The 14,740-nt window shown below is 36.3% G+C and overlaps 2 protein-coding genes across 4 annotated transcripts; one reads left to right on the top strand and one right to left on the bottom strand.

Moving 5' to 3' along the window:
• Window positions 1-462: 462 nt before the first annotated feature.
• Window positions 463-10,499, bottom strand: LOC116776222 (acyl-CoA-binding domain-containing protein 5). Of its 3 annotated transcripts, none has more exons than XM_032669358.2 (9): window positions 10,173-10,499; window positions 3,179-3,290; window positions 3,009-3,090; window positions 2,307-2,451; window positions 1,978-2,090; window positions 1,807-1,897; window positions 1,496-1,596; window positions 1,067-1,189; window positions 463-918 (listed from the first exon to the last, which is right to left on the bottom strand). In XM_032669358.2, the coding sequence occupies exons 1-8, from the start codon at window positions 10,231-10,233 to the stop codon at window positions 1,070-1,072; spliced, it is 825 nt and encodes a 274-aa protein (XP_032525249.2). In that variant the 5' UTR covers window positions 10,234-10,499; the 3' UTR covers window positions 463-918; window positions 1,067-1,069. The 3 variants fall into 3 exon arrangements, with proteins under 3 accessions (XP_032525249.2, XP_032525250.2, XP_061381334.1); XM_032669359.2 differs by having other exon boundaries at window positions 463-914; XM_061525350.1 differs by lacking the exon at window positions 10,173-10,499 and adding an exon at window positions 3,899-4,076.
• Window positions 10,500-10,976: 477 nt separating this feature from the next.
• Window positions 10,977-13,898, top strand: LOC116776314 (nascent polypeptide-associated complex subunit alpha). The gene is made up of 6 exons (XM_032669488.2): window positions 10,977-11,089; window positions 11,723-11,857; window positions 12,262-12,383; window positions 12,672-12,890; window positions 13,278-13,439; window positions 13,712-13,898. Exons 2-6 carry the CDS (start codon window positions 11,740-11,742, stop codon window positions 13,724-13,726), a joined length of 636 nt encoding a protein of 211 aa, XP_032525379.1. The 5' UTR covers window positions 10,977-11,089; window positions 11,723-11,739; the 3' UTR covers window positions 13,727-13,898.
• The last annotated feature ends 842 nt before the right edge of the window (window positions 13,899-14,740 follow it).

Below are 14,740 nucleotides of genomic sequence, written 5' to 3'. Positions count from 1 at the left end.
TTATGACAAATTTCCTATTAGTTTAATAGGTAGTTAATAAAAAATACAACGCTCTTTGTTTTATTTTCGTTATTTCAGATTTTTTCCCTCTATATTTGTCAGTTCCTTGGAACCCCATGTGCTACCTCCCTGCAGCGCCGTGTGAGTGACGAATATATACTAAAATATGTTGTTTCCACTAAAACACTGAACTGAGCTGATCTTGAGGATCCGAAGCTGCATGTTTGATGTAAGAGTTGATGAAATCCTCGTCTGTGAGGACAGCAGGACCTATACTCGCGCGGAAACTTTGGATTCACAAACAGAAGTTTAATTTCTGCAAGGTACATCAGCCGGAAGTTAGTCGGAGACGTGAGTTATTTACCTTTAGACCCTGAGCCGTCACTTAATTCTACAGAACATTTTTGACGAATCCTAAATCGGTAAACCTGTAAATAGTACAAATAAATAAAACAGGTCATATAAAAATTCCCCCTTTATTTATACAAAAAACAATACGTTACGAATGTTAAGTCCACAAGAAAACACCCGAGACACGACCTCAAACAAACTAATCACATATCACTCGAAGGGCGTCGACCCCGCGGCCCAGGCCACGTCCGGACCTCGCTACAGTAAACCTCGGCTTAAAACTCAAACATAGTTATACTTAATATAATATAGGTAACAAAATGTCGCCGTCCGCTCGACTCGTGTGGCTGAAGACTGATACGATACATTCACGGCAACAAGATCCTTCGAGGCTGCGATGGAGCACCGGCGCGCGCGGGACACGAGGAGAACGCTTTGCATTGACTAACATCTAACGTGAAGCGGCCGACTACCCTCTGCGGAGTCTGACGTGGACGAGGATGCTCACGGAGACGAGCGGTGACGTCACACGGCCAGCTCACACGCGCCGGGCCCGGGCTGGCCTGGCTGGGAGACAGCGGATCGTTAGACGGGAGTGTGGAGACGAGAGACTATACGGAACAGTGGGCGGTCACTATGAACTTGTTCAGTGTAGACTTGTGTGTTTGTGTATGTGTGTGCGTATGCGTGTGTGCGTGTGAGTTTCTGTCCTAACCGTCTAGACACTCCTCTGCCTGCGCGCCGTCAGTCTGTAGAGTATGATGGGCCACACGATGACGAGCAGCAGGGTCGGCGGACTCAACTCCTGCCACGGCCAGCGCCACCCGCTCGATACTTGCTGTTCACCGAATATATTATATACATCAGAATAATTGATGCACGAAATATAACCTAATAACTTATGACGAACAATTACAAAAAAAAAACGTCTACAGCTGTGGACCATCACAAGACGTGTCCTCCAGACAAATGACTCTTTAATTCCAAGACATTTTTTAAAATTCATTATTATTACCCTTACAATAGCCCTTTGAAGGCGACACGAGCAAACTTCACCCGCTATAATATCATCTACGTAAAATGTTGCAAACCAAGCTTTGCATTCACCACATGTGCATAGTAATATGAAGGATGTCCCACTCACGTCAAGTATCCTCCTGTCTCCCTCCACGGCCTTCCTCAAGGCGGCCACGTCCGCCTCCAGTCTGTTCAGCACGCCCGGTAACTGTTCCAACACTTTGAGATCTGGACAAATGCGTTCATTAGGTCATATACTGTGATAGCAGTGCGAATTGATTTGAATAATATTTTAAATCGTATAAAATCTAACTTTACAGAACTGACATATGTGATATAACATTGATGACATCAATCATATCAATATATTATATTGACCGAAATGATCGTTTTTCTTGCGGAATCTTAAAAAAAAAGAAAAAAAAAGTTGGAACTCACGTGTCAGTTGTGATGTTATTTGATGAGCGTGTCCGTTACTGAGGCGAGGAGCCTGAGAGTGTCGCTGGTGCTCCAGAGGTACTTGGTCATTCTGCGATATAGAGCTTATGGTCATATAAAGAGGTAAGTGAGACAACAGCAGAGTGACTTGAAATAAATTATTGTACCGACCGCAGTAACGTCTTCCGTGTCGATGAACTCGTCGTCGGAGTCGTGTCGTGTCCGTGTCGTAGCCGGCGACGCGCTCCGGACGGGGGATGACGACCCGCTCACTGAACGAGAGACTGGACAGTTGTTGAAAGATATGAACTCTTATTTATAATTAAAAAAAATTATAATCGCTTGGCATAAGAAGAGAAGGTAATATGGAATCAACTGAAAACCTGAGGTTTCTAAACTGGAGATAAAAATCGTTTGGAACTTAATCCACCACGCCCTAGGGGGCCGACAGATTTCGGAATAATTAAATATGTCATGTCTTCCACATAACGAGCACTCACAGTCGGGCGAGTTCTCAGAGGAGCGACAACGAGCGAGCACGTCCCCGGCCACCAGCTGCAGGTCCGCGCTCGGGAACGAGGAGGAGTCGTCCTCCACAGACAGGAAAGACGCCACGTCGGAGTTGAAGGACATCGTCTCCACGATCTGATGACGGCGGAAGGGACCGAGGTCGTTAAGAAGCACGCTCAATGGAAACTTGACTTGCGATCGGAACCGCTAACATTTACACAAACACATCCAAGTATAAAAGGTTCGTTTAACTTATTTCCTTAGTACCCTACGCACCGCGCTAGCGGACATATTAACTGAGTCTTGAAATATCTACACACATCCTAACATCGCTACAAAGTGTTTACTGCTTCATCGAGACATCATTCAGCTGACACCGGTCACTAGATGGCGGTACTCAGTTCACGAGTCTACGCACAACACAGATGGCGCTCATTGTCAGTTTGGAACAGTCCATACGTTGGATGTAATTGTTTCCTTGATTCGTCATTACATACATGTATATCCGATATGATTTTAATCACTTCAATTGATTGTGACTGAGGTAATGAGTATTTCGTTATAGACTCACCGATAACGTTTTAAAGCCACCTTTGAACAATCGATGTAACAATGTACGTTGTAGTACATTAGTGAATTGAATGCTTATGCTAGTAACCTACAGCGGAGGTCGTGGCTCGTGGGTCACTTACTTTGTGTAACTCGTTGACGTAGGCCTGCATGGCCTCGTCCTTCGTCATGTCTCCTAGCTTGTTCCACGCTTCCCATTTCGCCCTGAAACCGATATCAAAGGCAAGTTCTTCAAGTCCAAACAGTTCATAATATAAATAAATAATAATAGATCATTGTGAAGGTCAGTGACCTGTTGACGACGTCCCAGAAGCCCGGCTTGTCCTTGAGACAGGGACCTTCGGTAGCTTGCTTGAAGTAGCTGTAGAATCGCAGCATCAGCTCATTGCTGGGCTGGTACGACCCTGGGGATACACGACCATAAAATCTAAATACAATTATAACATGACTAGTTTACGGCTCAGACTTTGTCCGCGTTGTGTTTGGTTCTGTGTTTGGGGAAAACGTGATATTTGTACTTAATATGTTATGTGTATTTGACATGTTCTTCTACTAACAGCGACATCTGTCGTCTGTGCTCTGGGAATTCATACACAATACGATTCTTATGATATGATTGTACGAAATACACGGAGTGGAGAGATAACCTATAGGTCAGTCTACATCATTATATGTAAGCTATATTATAGTATTTAAGAAAAAAATATCAATAAACTTCAATACTAACTCCCAAATATCGCATAGGTATTGTAATACTAGTGAGGTTTTAACCATTTAATAAACAAATAACTTTCCACTAATCTTTCGCTGCGGAAGCATTATGTCTTAATTGGTAAAATAACGCAAGACAACACTCCAGAGGCAGCAGGTTCGATATTTGCTCGTTTTGAATATTTCTCTACATTACGTATATCAATTTAATTAATATTTCTTAGCAAGTGTAAACAAACGTATCAACAGAGCTCATGAACGCGCTCGACAAATGTATTCAATTAATCTATAGAAACGTAACCAGTTTTCAAGGTCCCCGCATCGAAAGTACTGCATCTTTGATACGAAACTGTTTGTGCAACTCCCCGCTGGGTTACTTAACACGTTGACGGATCGCTGGACTCGCTAACTGGACTATTGTAATGCAATACATTGATACAAACACTCCCCTGTCAAACGTTTAAACGTTAAACAAAACACTTAGTTGTCAACTAGCATCAGGTATGTTACTCATCACGTGAGCACATTATTTACTGTCACCAATCCTTTTCCATACGCTATTTAATATTTTAGTCGCGTATAAGTGCCGGTGCTAATGTTTTAGTCGTCGCGTTTGTTTTGTAACATCGCTGAGATGGATGTCTGAGACACAAATAATATGATAACATTAGCAGTGACTGAATGAAAATAAATAAACCGATGAAATAAAAGCCAGGGATTTCATACTTTATGAAACACAATTTTATCTGCTGCGACTTTTTCGTCTCCATGTTTACAGTGACGTCTCTGATAGTTTTTTTTAACACGATTCCGTAACGGTAGAAGACGGTTTTTTGTTAGATGTAAGTTCTTTAACAAAAGACTAACTGGGCGTAACTGTGAACCGACAGGCGGTCGTGCAGGAAGCCTTACATATATTACAATAAAATGCTGTTAAGACTCTGACGAGATGGTTCGTCGTCGGATGGTGCAGATGAAAGGATATCATGCAACTGGTTCATATAAAACTCAGCAAAGGAATATACATTCCCTGAGTATATTTGTTTTGGTGTTGTGTTAAAACTCCAGCATGAAGCATCGAGAACTATCTCTCTATGAAGACGACACCTTGCATCGGATGGAGTGGTCTAGGAGAGTAGTTTCGCTTCTCAGACTTATAACAAACACGTTGCATTAGTTTGATAGTTATAATATAAGCGCTCCATTACATTCGGAATCAGTCGCATCTGAAGAGCGACCTTGAAGAAGTTGGTATGAAGGCACGTGAAGTGAATGTTAGCACCGTCTCCGATCACTGTAAGTCACTGAGTCTCCTCGTGAGCCCCAGTCCCCACCTCTTCCAATATTATTCTGTTCAGTACATTTGACACACGAGCTCAACCGATGTCTCTGTTTATCTTTCACGTGTGTTTCAAACCACTACATGTATAATACAACATTTATTTTAAGCCTAAACATATACATATTTCACATGCCATAAAGTGTGCACACTACAGACACTTCTTATAAAATAATATAAATCCTACTTCTATTATGATGCGAAAATCGAAAATATATATTTTTTTTCGATTTCGATGGAACTTGATAGTACATTAGTTCAGACATGGGGATTCGGGATACATAATAATAAGTATAAGACTATAATTTATGCTGGAATCCCGTGTAGTTCCCACGGGATCGATGCGTACCTTGCACTGCGTGTGAAGTCCCGTGACACGGACAACAGATGGCGCTGTTGGTTAACATGACTATTGTTTTAACTTATAATAGAGTATTTACTACTTACATATTTCTCTCTGAACCCTATTCAAAGTCCACGCGGACGACCACGCAGATGTAAAATGGTATTTATATACTATGAATAAATTAAAGATCATGTCTGTCCAGTAGCATTCGTTCATACAGCGGCTCGTATACCTGAATACTTTTATTTAAAACATTAATAAAATTGACCCCAAAGTGAGCACGCGCGGCGCTGGCAATAAAATATTCCGTTTTACATAATTTTTGGTAAGTGAAAGCGACTTCACATTAAAACGAGCAAGGACGCCGATAGCTATGTTAAATGATAATATTAATGAAGTTGACAACGAGCAGCGTGAGAGTTGTGTAACGATGAAGGAGATAGCTGCGAGATGGCCGCTGGATATTGCTGAATGTAGGATCTTTCTAGACCGACGATCTGTGAACTAATCAGACATCCGACAGAACCGCCAGCATGATAATAACAGGAGCTGGTTCCGTCGACACATGCACACATACATCCTTAATTAATATTAATATCTAACGATTTCGTTCGGTTTCGACTCACGGCACAGAGCACCCGGGGAATTACAGAACGAGCGCTTGAATTATTTATTACTGATCGATGGACCTCGTGCCCGCCACACACTCCTACCGTCAGCGACAGAATCGTGGTACAACTACTGTCTCAGCTCAAACACACAGACAAACCCTCCTTACATAAAAACACCTGTGCTCTTCCCACAAGCTATTCACTCGTCAAACTCCCAACATTATAGTATTAACGGAGAAACTGCTAACGCTACGTGCGTAGTGTCACAATGTCTCATAATAGGGGTATTGGAACCAGGTTCAGGTATTCTGTTCAAATGATCGTTTACAGAAATATAATTAATCGCAAACCATTACAATAGACATTTCAAAAAGTTTCACAGAGTACGGTCTATTCAATTTCGAGAGGAGAGGTAAGTTATTTAAGTGTATTATAAAAACCAACACGATCTATATTCCTCAACAATATTCTCTTGCCTCACAGTGTCTTGTCTGGAGCACGGCTGTTGATAATGTATTCGTACCTATCGTAGTGTGGTGTGAGTCGTGTGCTCTCCAATAGAGTGTCCAATGAACACTAAAGAGGTCAGTGGATATTATTATTGGACAGATAACAGAGAGGGAAGCGATAAAGACGCCGCGACAGCATGAGGCATGACGCGAACCGAATGTAATTAACAAAACAATGCACTGGTATCATTAAGCAATGTGTGGAAAACTCTCCACACGACCTTCGAAAGAATAAATAAAAGAACGACAAGTTCATAACATACGCCGTCACCCGACTATGTCCGCATTACTTTATGGCTGGTGGTTATTCAATTATTTGTGAAACAAATTTTTTGATCGCGTTAAATTAAACAAAAATTCGGAAGTTGAATTTAAATGTATTTAATTAAAGTCGAGTGTTAAATTAAAAATAAACATACCGTTGTTCACAAATTTAACAAACGATTTAAAATTATAAATTACAACTCTCTGATAATGACAAAAAATAAATTTAAACAGAAGACAACTTATACACGAACTTACAATTTAATACAATGCACATATGATTATGACTTTGTTTTATTACCGAATAATATAAATTATACTTCTTTTTTAAAGAAAACCTTTAACTTATTAAGACCATAATAAAATAAAAGTTATCTATTTATTGAATTCTATTTTAAAATTTACGATTCTTGATTAATTTAGGAGAGAAAGCCATAGCTTGGTTATGGTCTCTGGTATCAGACACTCAAAATCAAATTAAATTAGTGATTGCTTCAATTAAATATCGATAATATAGAAAAAAAAGTAATGATTCATACAAAATAATGATGGAAAGCATTAGAGGAGATTATATAATGGGATGGATAATAACAGATGTGAGATCAGATACATCAGGTCTGAGAACTGTGACGCAACCTTCGGGATCGGAGAACGAACGAGGTGACTGATGATAATGATGATTTCAGACCAGCGGAAGCAATAGGTCTCGAGACACTGAATACGAAGGTCTTTAGATATGAAGACGAGGCACGCAACTTGAATATCATGAAAGGTCTCCATGACAACTTATTATGAACTAAACTGCTGACTGACTCACTCCTGCAACTCAACACACAATGACAACAACACACTCACGTATACCTTACATGATGCGAATCGACTGGATTGATTCCAATTGGAATCCAAATTCCAAAACTGGAAATGGATTCCAATCTCGTGCCTTAAAGACTCCATCATTTTGTATAATCGTAAAAATAATAGGATTCTCAATTATAATACAGTAAGTTATCGTCCCGGTAGAATCAGGATACTTATACGACTAGACCTACTATCATACAGATGTTACTATTTTATCATTGTAATGACGCGTAATAATTATATTATGTTAATTTTTTACCTTTGATTTCGTTACTTAGCACATTATTACGTAATGTTCAACGTAGACCAGATCGGCGTGAAGTATAAGTCTGCCAAAGAACCCTTAGAAGGGGTTTGTGTCGTTACGCTAAAACACACATCTTCACTCATGATAGTGAAATTTTATTATTATTTTTACATAACTCAGTGTTGGCAACGCTAACATTAACAGCGAAACAAAAAACAAACACAAATATATTGAAACACGTGACGCTACGACGGCTGATGACTTCCTCTTAACAATCTCTGTTCAACAACAATTATTATTATATAATAATAATATGTAAGCGAACTTGTGTTGAAATAACTATTAAGGAGGACTTAACCGACTTCATCCAAAGTGATTTTTCAATACGACTCACGACTATTATTTTGAACAATTAATATTAAAACAGCGCGACCATAACGACCTCACAGTTCAAGTTACATTACGTCATATTTGTTTAAAAAATAAACATAATTTTATTAACAATATTATTTAAGTTGATGTTTCGGTCAATGGAAACTTGAAAACAACAATATGTCTTCAATGACATTAGATTTCTATAATGACAACGGTTTAGACTTTTAAATAATATTAACTATTAAAAAATAATACAGATCTTGTTAATGTGTTATCGCCATATTATTACCAAGTAAACGTCAAAATCATGGCGCCAATTTAGTTGTCAACATTGTTTGAAAACGAATTTAAACTATGAAATTGAATGGAACTATCAAAGAAATATCTATAAATTAAACTGTTTCCACACAGTGCTCAAGATTATAACCCGTTCAACGAATAAAAACGTTGACATTGGCAAAATATTACACGATTCCAGTGCGAATGAAGCCATAGATTAAAAAAAATAACTACGGTTTACGTATTTGGTACGAGTATTTTTTTGTGAAATTTAATTTCGTCTGCAAGCGATCACTGCTACTGTGATAATGTGTTATCAAAAGGACGAGATATAGTATACTGTATATAATCCTCTATACCTAGGAGATAATTATAAAATAAAAACATTCAATCATATTCACAAGCAAATCTGTCTTTTAGTTCAATACCCGCTCTTTATAGTTTTTATTCATGATCTAAATATTATTTGTATCAGATTCTTTTCACATACAAAAATGTGTTCAATATAAATAAAATATTTATTCCTTTCTACATTTTCCAACAACAAATGTCCATTACTTGAATGATGTTACTTCAGCTCGGTATGTCATTTTATAGGTCAAGTAAATTTTACAGAAATGTATTACAGTATATAATTAAGTACATTATATTATTTATTTCTTACTGAATTTAAATTAAACAGAAATGGCCATTGATCAATAACTAAAATAAATAATAAGAAAAATATAAATAAAGTTATCTACAAACAATATACAGCTGTAACTATAATAATATGTCCGTCCGCATTTTGTTATCGGACAGAGCACTTACAAACAAGTTATATGTTGTGGGGTTCGCGGGAGGCCGAGGTTTTATCAATGGTAGAAAACTAACATACAACCCAAAACATGACTAGGATTACCTTCGATATGAAGACAGGAATATTATCACATTACTGATACACCAGGTAGTTCTGGGGAGACGGTTACATCACATACAAATCTTTTAGTTATTAGTATAGACATTCAATCTGACCTCATTCAACTAAAATTTCTCATAGTATATTAAGTTAGTCTCCACTCCACTCCACAAGCCTGTTCCACTGCCTTACACTCATCTTTTTGCAGCTACACATGTATTTTTACTACCAAGATATATATCTTTGGTAATTGAGTGTGGCAGCCTTGTAAAACATTTACATTGAAATATTTTTTTATTGACAGTGAATCCTTTTTACTAGTTCTGGATGTCCATTATCAATCTTTGTCATAAAAATCTGATTATTACTAGTGTCAGACATAACATTCTGTAAATTCAAGAGTTCTAATTTATTTATTGACCTGAGCTTGAACACAAACTTTATATGGAGATAATATAGCTATATGATTCCATATCATAGCGATTGTAAAGAATATTGTAAGCTAAAATGTCTGCAACAACTTCACAAGTGTTGTCTTATACTGGGCCAGGCTCTACCTCCCTACCCTTTCTAAATTTTGAAAGGAACATTTTTTTGTTTTCTTGTTCTTTAACATGCTTACTTCATCTGTTCAGAACAACTCATAGACACTTCAGTAGCCATTTTATCATCGAATTATAATAATTGTTTTAAATATTACTTAATCGATAATGTATTTACGAATTAATGATAATTTTTGCGCGTAATAAGTATATATAGTCGTTATTTTACTAATATCTTCGATAATTATTAGAATCTTCTTAGGATTTTCCGATAACTCTGTCGATATTTAATTTGTACAAAACTCACCGCTCTTTGGTAAGCTTCTGATGACATTGACCGCTGCGCGGAACTTTTCTTCGAGAGACATGACTATTACTTCACTTTAAAACAAAACAAGCGCACTTTGGACTTTTATATCACAAACATATTCGTGTTCTTTTATTGACACACCGTATGATAATATGACTTCAAAATTATATTATTTTAGACAGTAACATAAATTATTTGATTATTTGTTCACTTTAACACGTCTTCGGCGACAGTCCTGCGTTATCAACGGGTAATGACGATTGCCAATTGATTGAGTTTGAGACGACTACTGAGCCACTGTGAAAGATATAGGGACGTTCGTGTATCCAATGTCAAAGTAAATGTTATCGACTGTCAAATACATGAGTAATAGAAAAAAATATTATTAATGTTTATGATGCATTTATCAACACAAATACATTATAGGTAACTATTCTAACATTTCAAAGCAACAGAACATTGATTCATATTATATAATTTTTAAAACCTTAACACAACCATTTAATTTATAATTTTTTTATGTAATTCATTGCATTGTATGTATTTACACAAAGGAACTCTCCATTCATAACATATGTATAATATAGAAAATATTATTTTAATAGGATAAAAACTATATTAACAATTCATGCTTCTATCGATAAATTGCTTCTTGGAAATAAATCCTCAAGTCAAATATACTTTACAACTTAATAGTAAACTTATTAAGTCTTATAATAAATAATTAATTTCCAGGAATATAAAATATACTTACTTAAGTCCTATTTGAAATATAAGTTTTATATCGATCCTTTTTTAAAAATTAAATATACATACATATTTTTACGACTGTCAACAATCTTGCGGTCTTGTGTCTCTATTGTCAAATTAAAATAAACCGAGAGCTCTTTTCGTGATAATTTCATTTTTAAAAGGTAAATAATCCGAGAATACATCTGTAATCACAACGTTTTAGTTTTTTATTTCATAATATTCGTGTTTAAGAGTGTTTTGTGTTGTAAAGGGAAATATTATTTTCTGTATCCCGTATTACTTCCCCGTATTTAGCGGTTCCTCATACGATCGATAATTTCAAGTTATTATGTCTCATTCTCTATAAGTAGACACTATACGTTTACCTACAAGCTTTTATTCATGAAACAACACAAAAATAACAAAAGTATCATCCAGTTGGTAGTGTCCATTTTTGTAAATCACCAATTTTGGTAAATTGTAACGATAAAGCGTGGTTAACATGAGTATATTCAGAATATAAACGAATATATATTTATAACCTTTGATCTTATTCTGTAAGTAGTTCAGAGTCTTTATTACCAATACCGTCAGAACCTCTTTTGCTGGATTTGTTTCAAAGAATTTAAGTTAAATTTGCTCTCATCTATCGTCTTCTGTTTCTTACCAAGGAGTCGTCTCTCATGTATATGAACATACATTACTTCCGTATAACTCACGTACTCTAATTATAAAGCTTCAGATCGTAAAATTTTAAATAGTTTGTTCGTGAGTGTTACTTTTATGTTTAATATATTTATTTAATATAATTTCAGCAACCATAGATCAGAAAATGCCAGAACTGACAGAGTTAGACAAGGCCACGGCCTCAATGACGGAGAAGCGTAAGGAGGAGACGGCTTCATCAGACAGTGACTCCGACGACACCATCCCGGAGCTAGAGGATGCTGGTATGCATTAAATATTACTTATAAAGTACTGAAAAACTGTGCAAGACAACAGCAGAAAACTTCAAGGTTATTGTTGTCTCATGGGCTCGGCTTTGTTTCCTTATCTTACAAATAGTATTTTAAGTATCAATTTATTACAAACTATAGTGAGTTAATTAAAAAATGATTACACTATCATTAAATACTGTGATGCCATTTAGGAGCTCTTAGCATTATATATATATATATGTTTTTAAAACACCAATGATGACTTATAATTTACGTAGTGTTTTGATTTTATAATGAAATCTTCCTTGGCTGTGTCTGAGGTGTTTAGAAATATTATGTATGTATGTATATATATACACATTTGATTATTGTACACTGTTGTCCACTGTACTAGCATTAACTGTTTTGTGTTTCAGGAGCACCTGGTGCTGGTGGTATCACCAACCCTATGGCTGGAACCGACATGGTCTCCAAACAGAAACAGTCACGAGGAGAGAAAAAGGCTCGGAAGATCATGGGCAAGCTGGGACTCAAACCTGTTAGTAGTAAACATAATACATGAACCAGTCAAGAAAATGATAAAATTAGGTTAACAATATATAGTTGTTTGAAAAATTAAACTAAACGGACAGAAAGACAATATTTATATAAAACATTGGGTTTGATGTGATGAAACTAGTGTGGACGTTACCTGGAGAAATTTAGTGATTGCAGAAACATTCCACCACACTGGTGTTTGACTTGAAAATTATATTTAAACGTAATTTGAAATAAAAGGAATTTTAAAAAAAGTAAATAGCCACAAATCTGAAATTTCTACTTGCAGGTCCAAGGTGTGAGTCGTGTGACCATCAGGAAGTCAAAGAATATTTTGTTTGTGATTAGCTCACCAGACGTCTACAAGAACCCACACTCCGACACATACATTGTGTTTGGTGAAGCCAAAATCGAGGACCTCTCCCAGCAGGCCACCATGGCCGCAGCTGAACGGTTCAAGGCTCCCGAGACAGCTGCAGCTGGAAATGACACCGCTACTTCTGGAACGGTTAGCAATAAGTATAATATAACAATCACATTGAGAACCCAACCTACTTCATTGTATATTACAAGTAAAATTATGATTCAATTAGGAAATTACAAAATTATATTACAACAACCGGAATTGTATTTCAACCAGAGACCTCTGGCCAATGAACTTCTGGAGCTTCCAGGACATGTTCTTGATGTACATCTGTAATATTCTGAACATTCAAATCCCGTCTGTGCGAATGTTACAGAGTATAAAGCCTCTTTGAATTGTATTACAAGTATAGGCTGGCATTGCTTAAACCTAGACATGTTATTACTATATAAATAGTTTTTTATTAAATTGGTATTATTATATTGCATAATTTGCTTCTTAAATAATAAAACTTTACACTAATATTTCCAGACGGTGGCTCCTATAGCCGAGGAAGAGGATTCTGAGGGTGCTGATGAAGGAGACGTGGATGAGAAGGACGTGGAGATAGTAATGACGCAGGCCAATGTGTCCCGAGCACGAGCCGTGAGGGCTTTGAGGAACAACCAGTCGGACATTGTTAATGCTATTATGGTTAGTTACATTACAAGTCTTACATCCACCACACTAGTTCTTCATTCAGAACTATCCCCATATAAGATTTTTGTTACCAGCTCATGTGGTTTGCTGTACTTACACACAGTCACGTTACTTTACTATCACAGTACAAGTAAATGTACTATCTCAGAGCTGGTGTGTCAAGTATTATGAAATTAAATCTATTCTCTAAATGTGTACTAATTGGTTGGGGACCTTACTCGCTGATGGACTGTGTCTCTACAATGATGTGTGTTTCTGTGTTTCAGGAGCTGACAATGTAGGCGGCCTAATAGTCTCAAGTTTAATTTTGTATGTTCCTAGCTTTAAGTCGGTTATATTATGGAGACTTGTCAAGCAGCAATTCTTGAGCTCATCTCGGATGAGATGCTTCTATACGGAGGATTCTCGGAATGTATATAGAATATCAAAACAATAAAAGTGTACCAAATGTGATTGTTTCAATCATTTTAACAGACAACCCTCACTATAAACATGGTGAATAACCCTTGTGTTCATAGACTGACATACAATAAGTCAGGTTTGAGTATATTCTGTTTGTACAACAGTTGCCTCCGACCTTACAACTATATGTACAATGCAAGACAAACTTTAAATCTTAAGTATGCTGGAGTCCTAGAGAATGTTAGTGCTTATTGAAGTATGGAAGTGTGTGTTCGTTTGTTTTTAATTTAAAATACAGTGATAATAATCGGAAAGGCTTTGAGATTTGTTCCTTAGAGATATATCAGTATATGTGATATGTCGCACTCATTGATACAGACAGTTAACAAAAAAAAAAAAGTTCCTGGATATTACTGGAATACAGGGTTTCTTCAAGAAGCTTGGGGAGATATTATAGTTGATGAATACAAAATTACATTTTTCTTTTCATAGAGGATAAAAAGTAAACAAATTTTCAAATGAAATAGATTTTTTGTTTTCAAAATACTATTTAGTTTTGTGTACTTGGAATATTAATAATATAAAATCTAATAAATTTATATTTTTACGGTTGGTTTTGTCATTAAATACCTGATCATGAAAAAAAATATAGAAAAGACGTGACGCAGACAGAATAATATTATTCTTAGATTCTTAAAAACAATATCGAAACAAATATATAACTAAATTGATGTTTAAAAAGCTATTAGCATTAATAAGTTTTAAACCATCATAAATCAATTTAACTCGATAGAGTTTTAATACTAATTTAAATTTAGATAGTAAATAGTTTAACCTAATAAACAAAAAGTTACAATAATAAAGTATGATAAATTTTTTGAAGTAGTCTCTTG

This window comes from Danaus plexippus, chromosome 28, assembly GCF_018135715.1.
Source record: "Danaus plexippus chromosome 28, MEX_DaPlex, whole genome shotgun sequence".
NCBI classification, from domain to species: Eukaryota; Metazoa; Arthropoda; class Insecta; order Lepidoptera; family Nymphalidae; genus Danaus; species Danaus plexippus.
The sequence above is the reverse complement of the archived record's forward strand: the minus strand, read 5'-3'. Positions and strand labels throughout refer to the sequence as shown.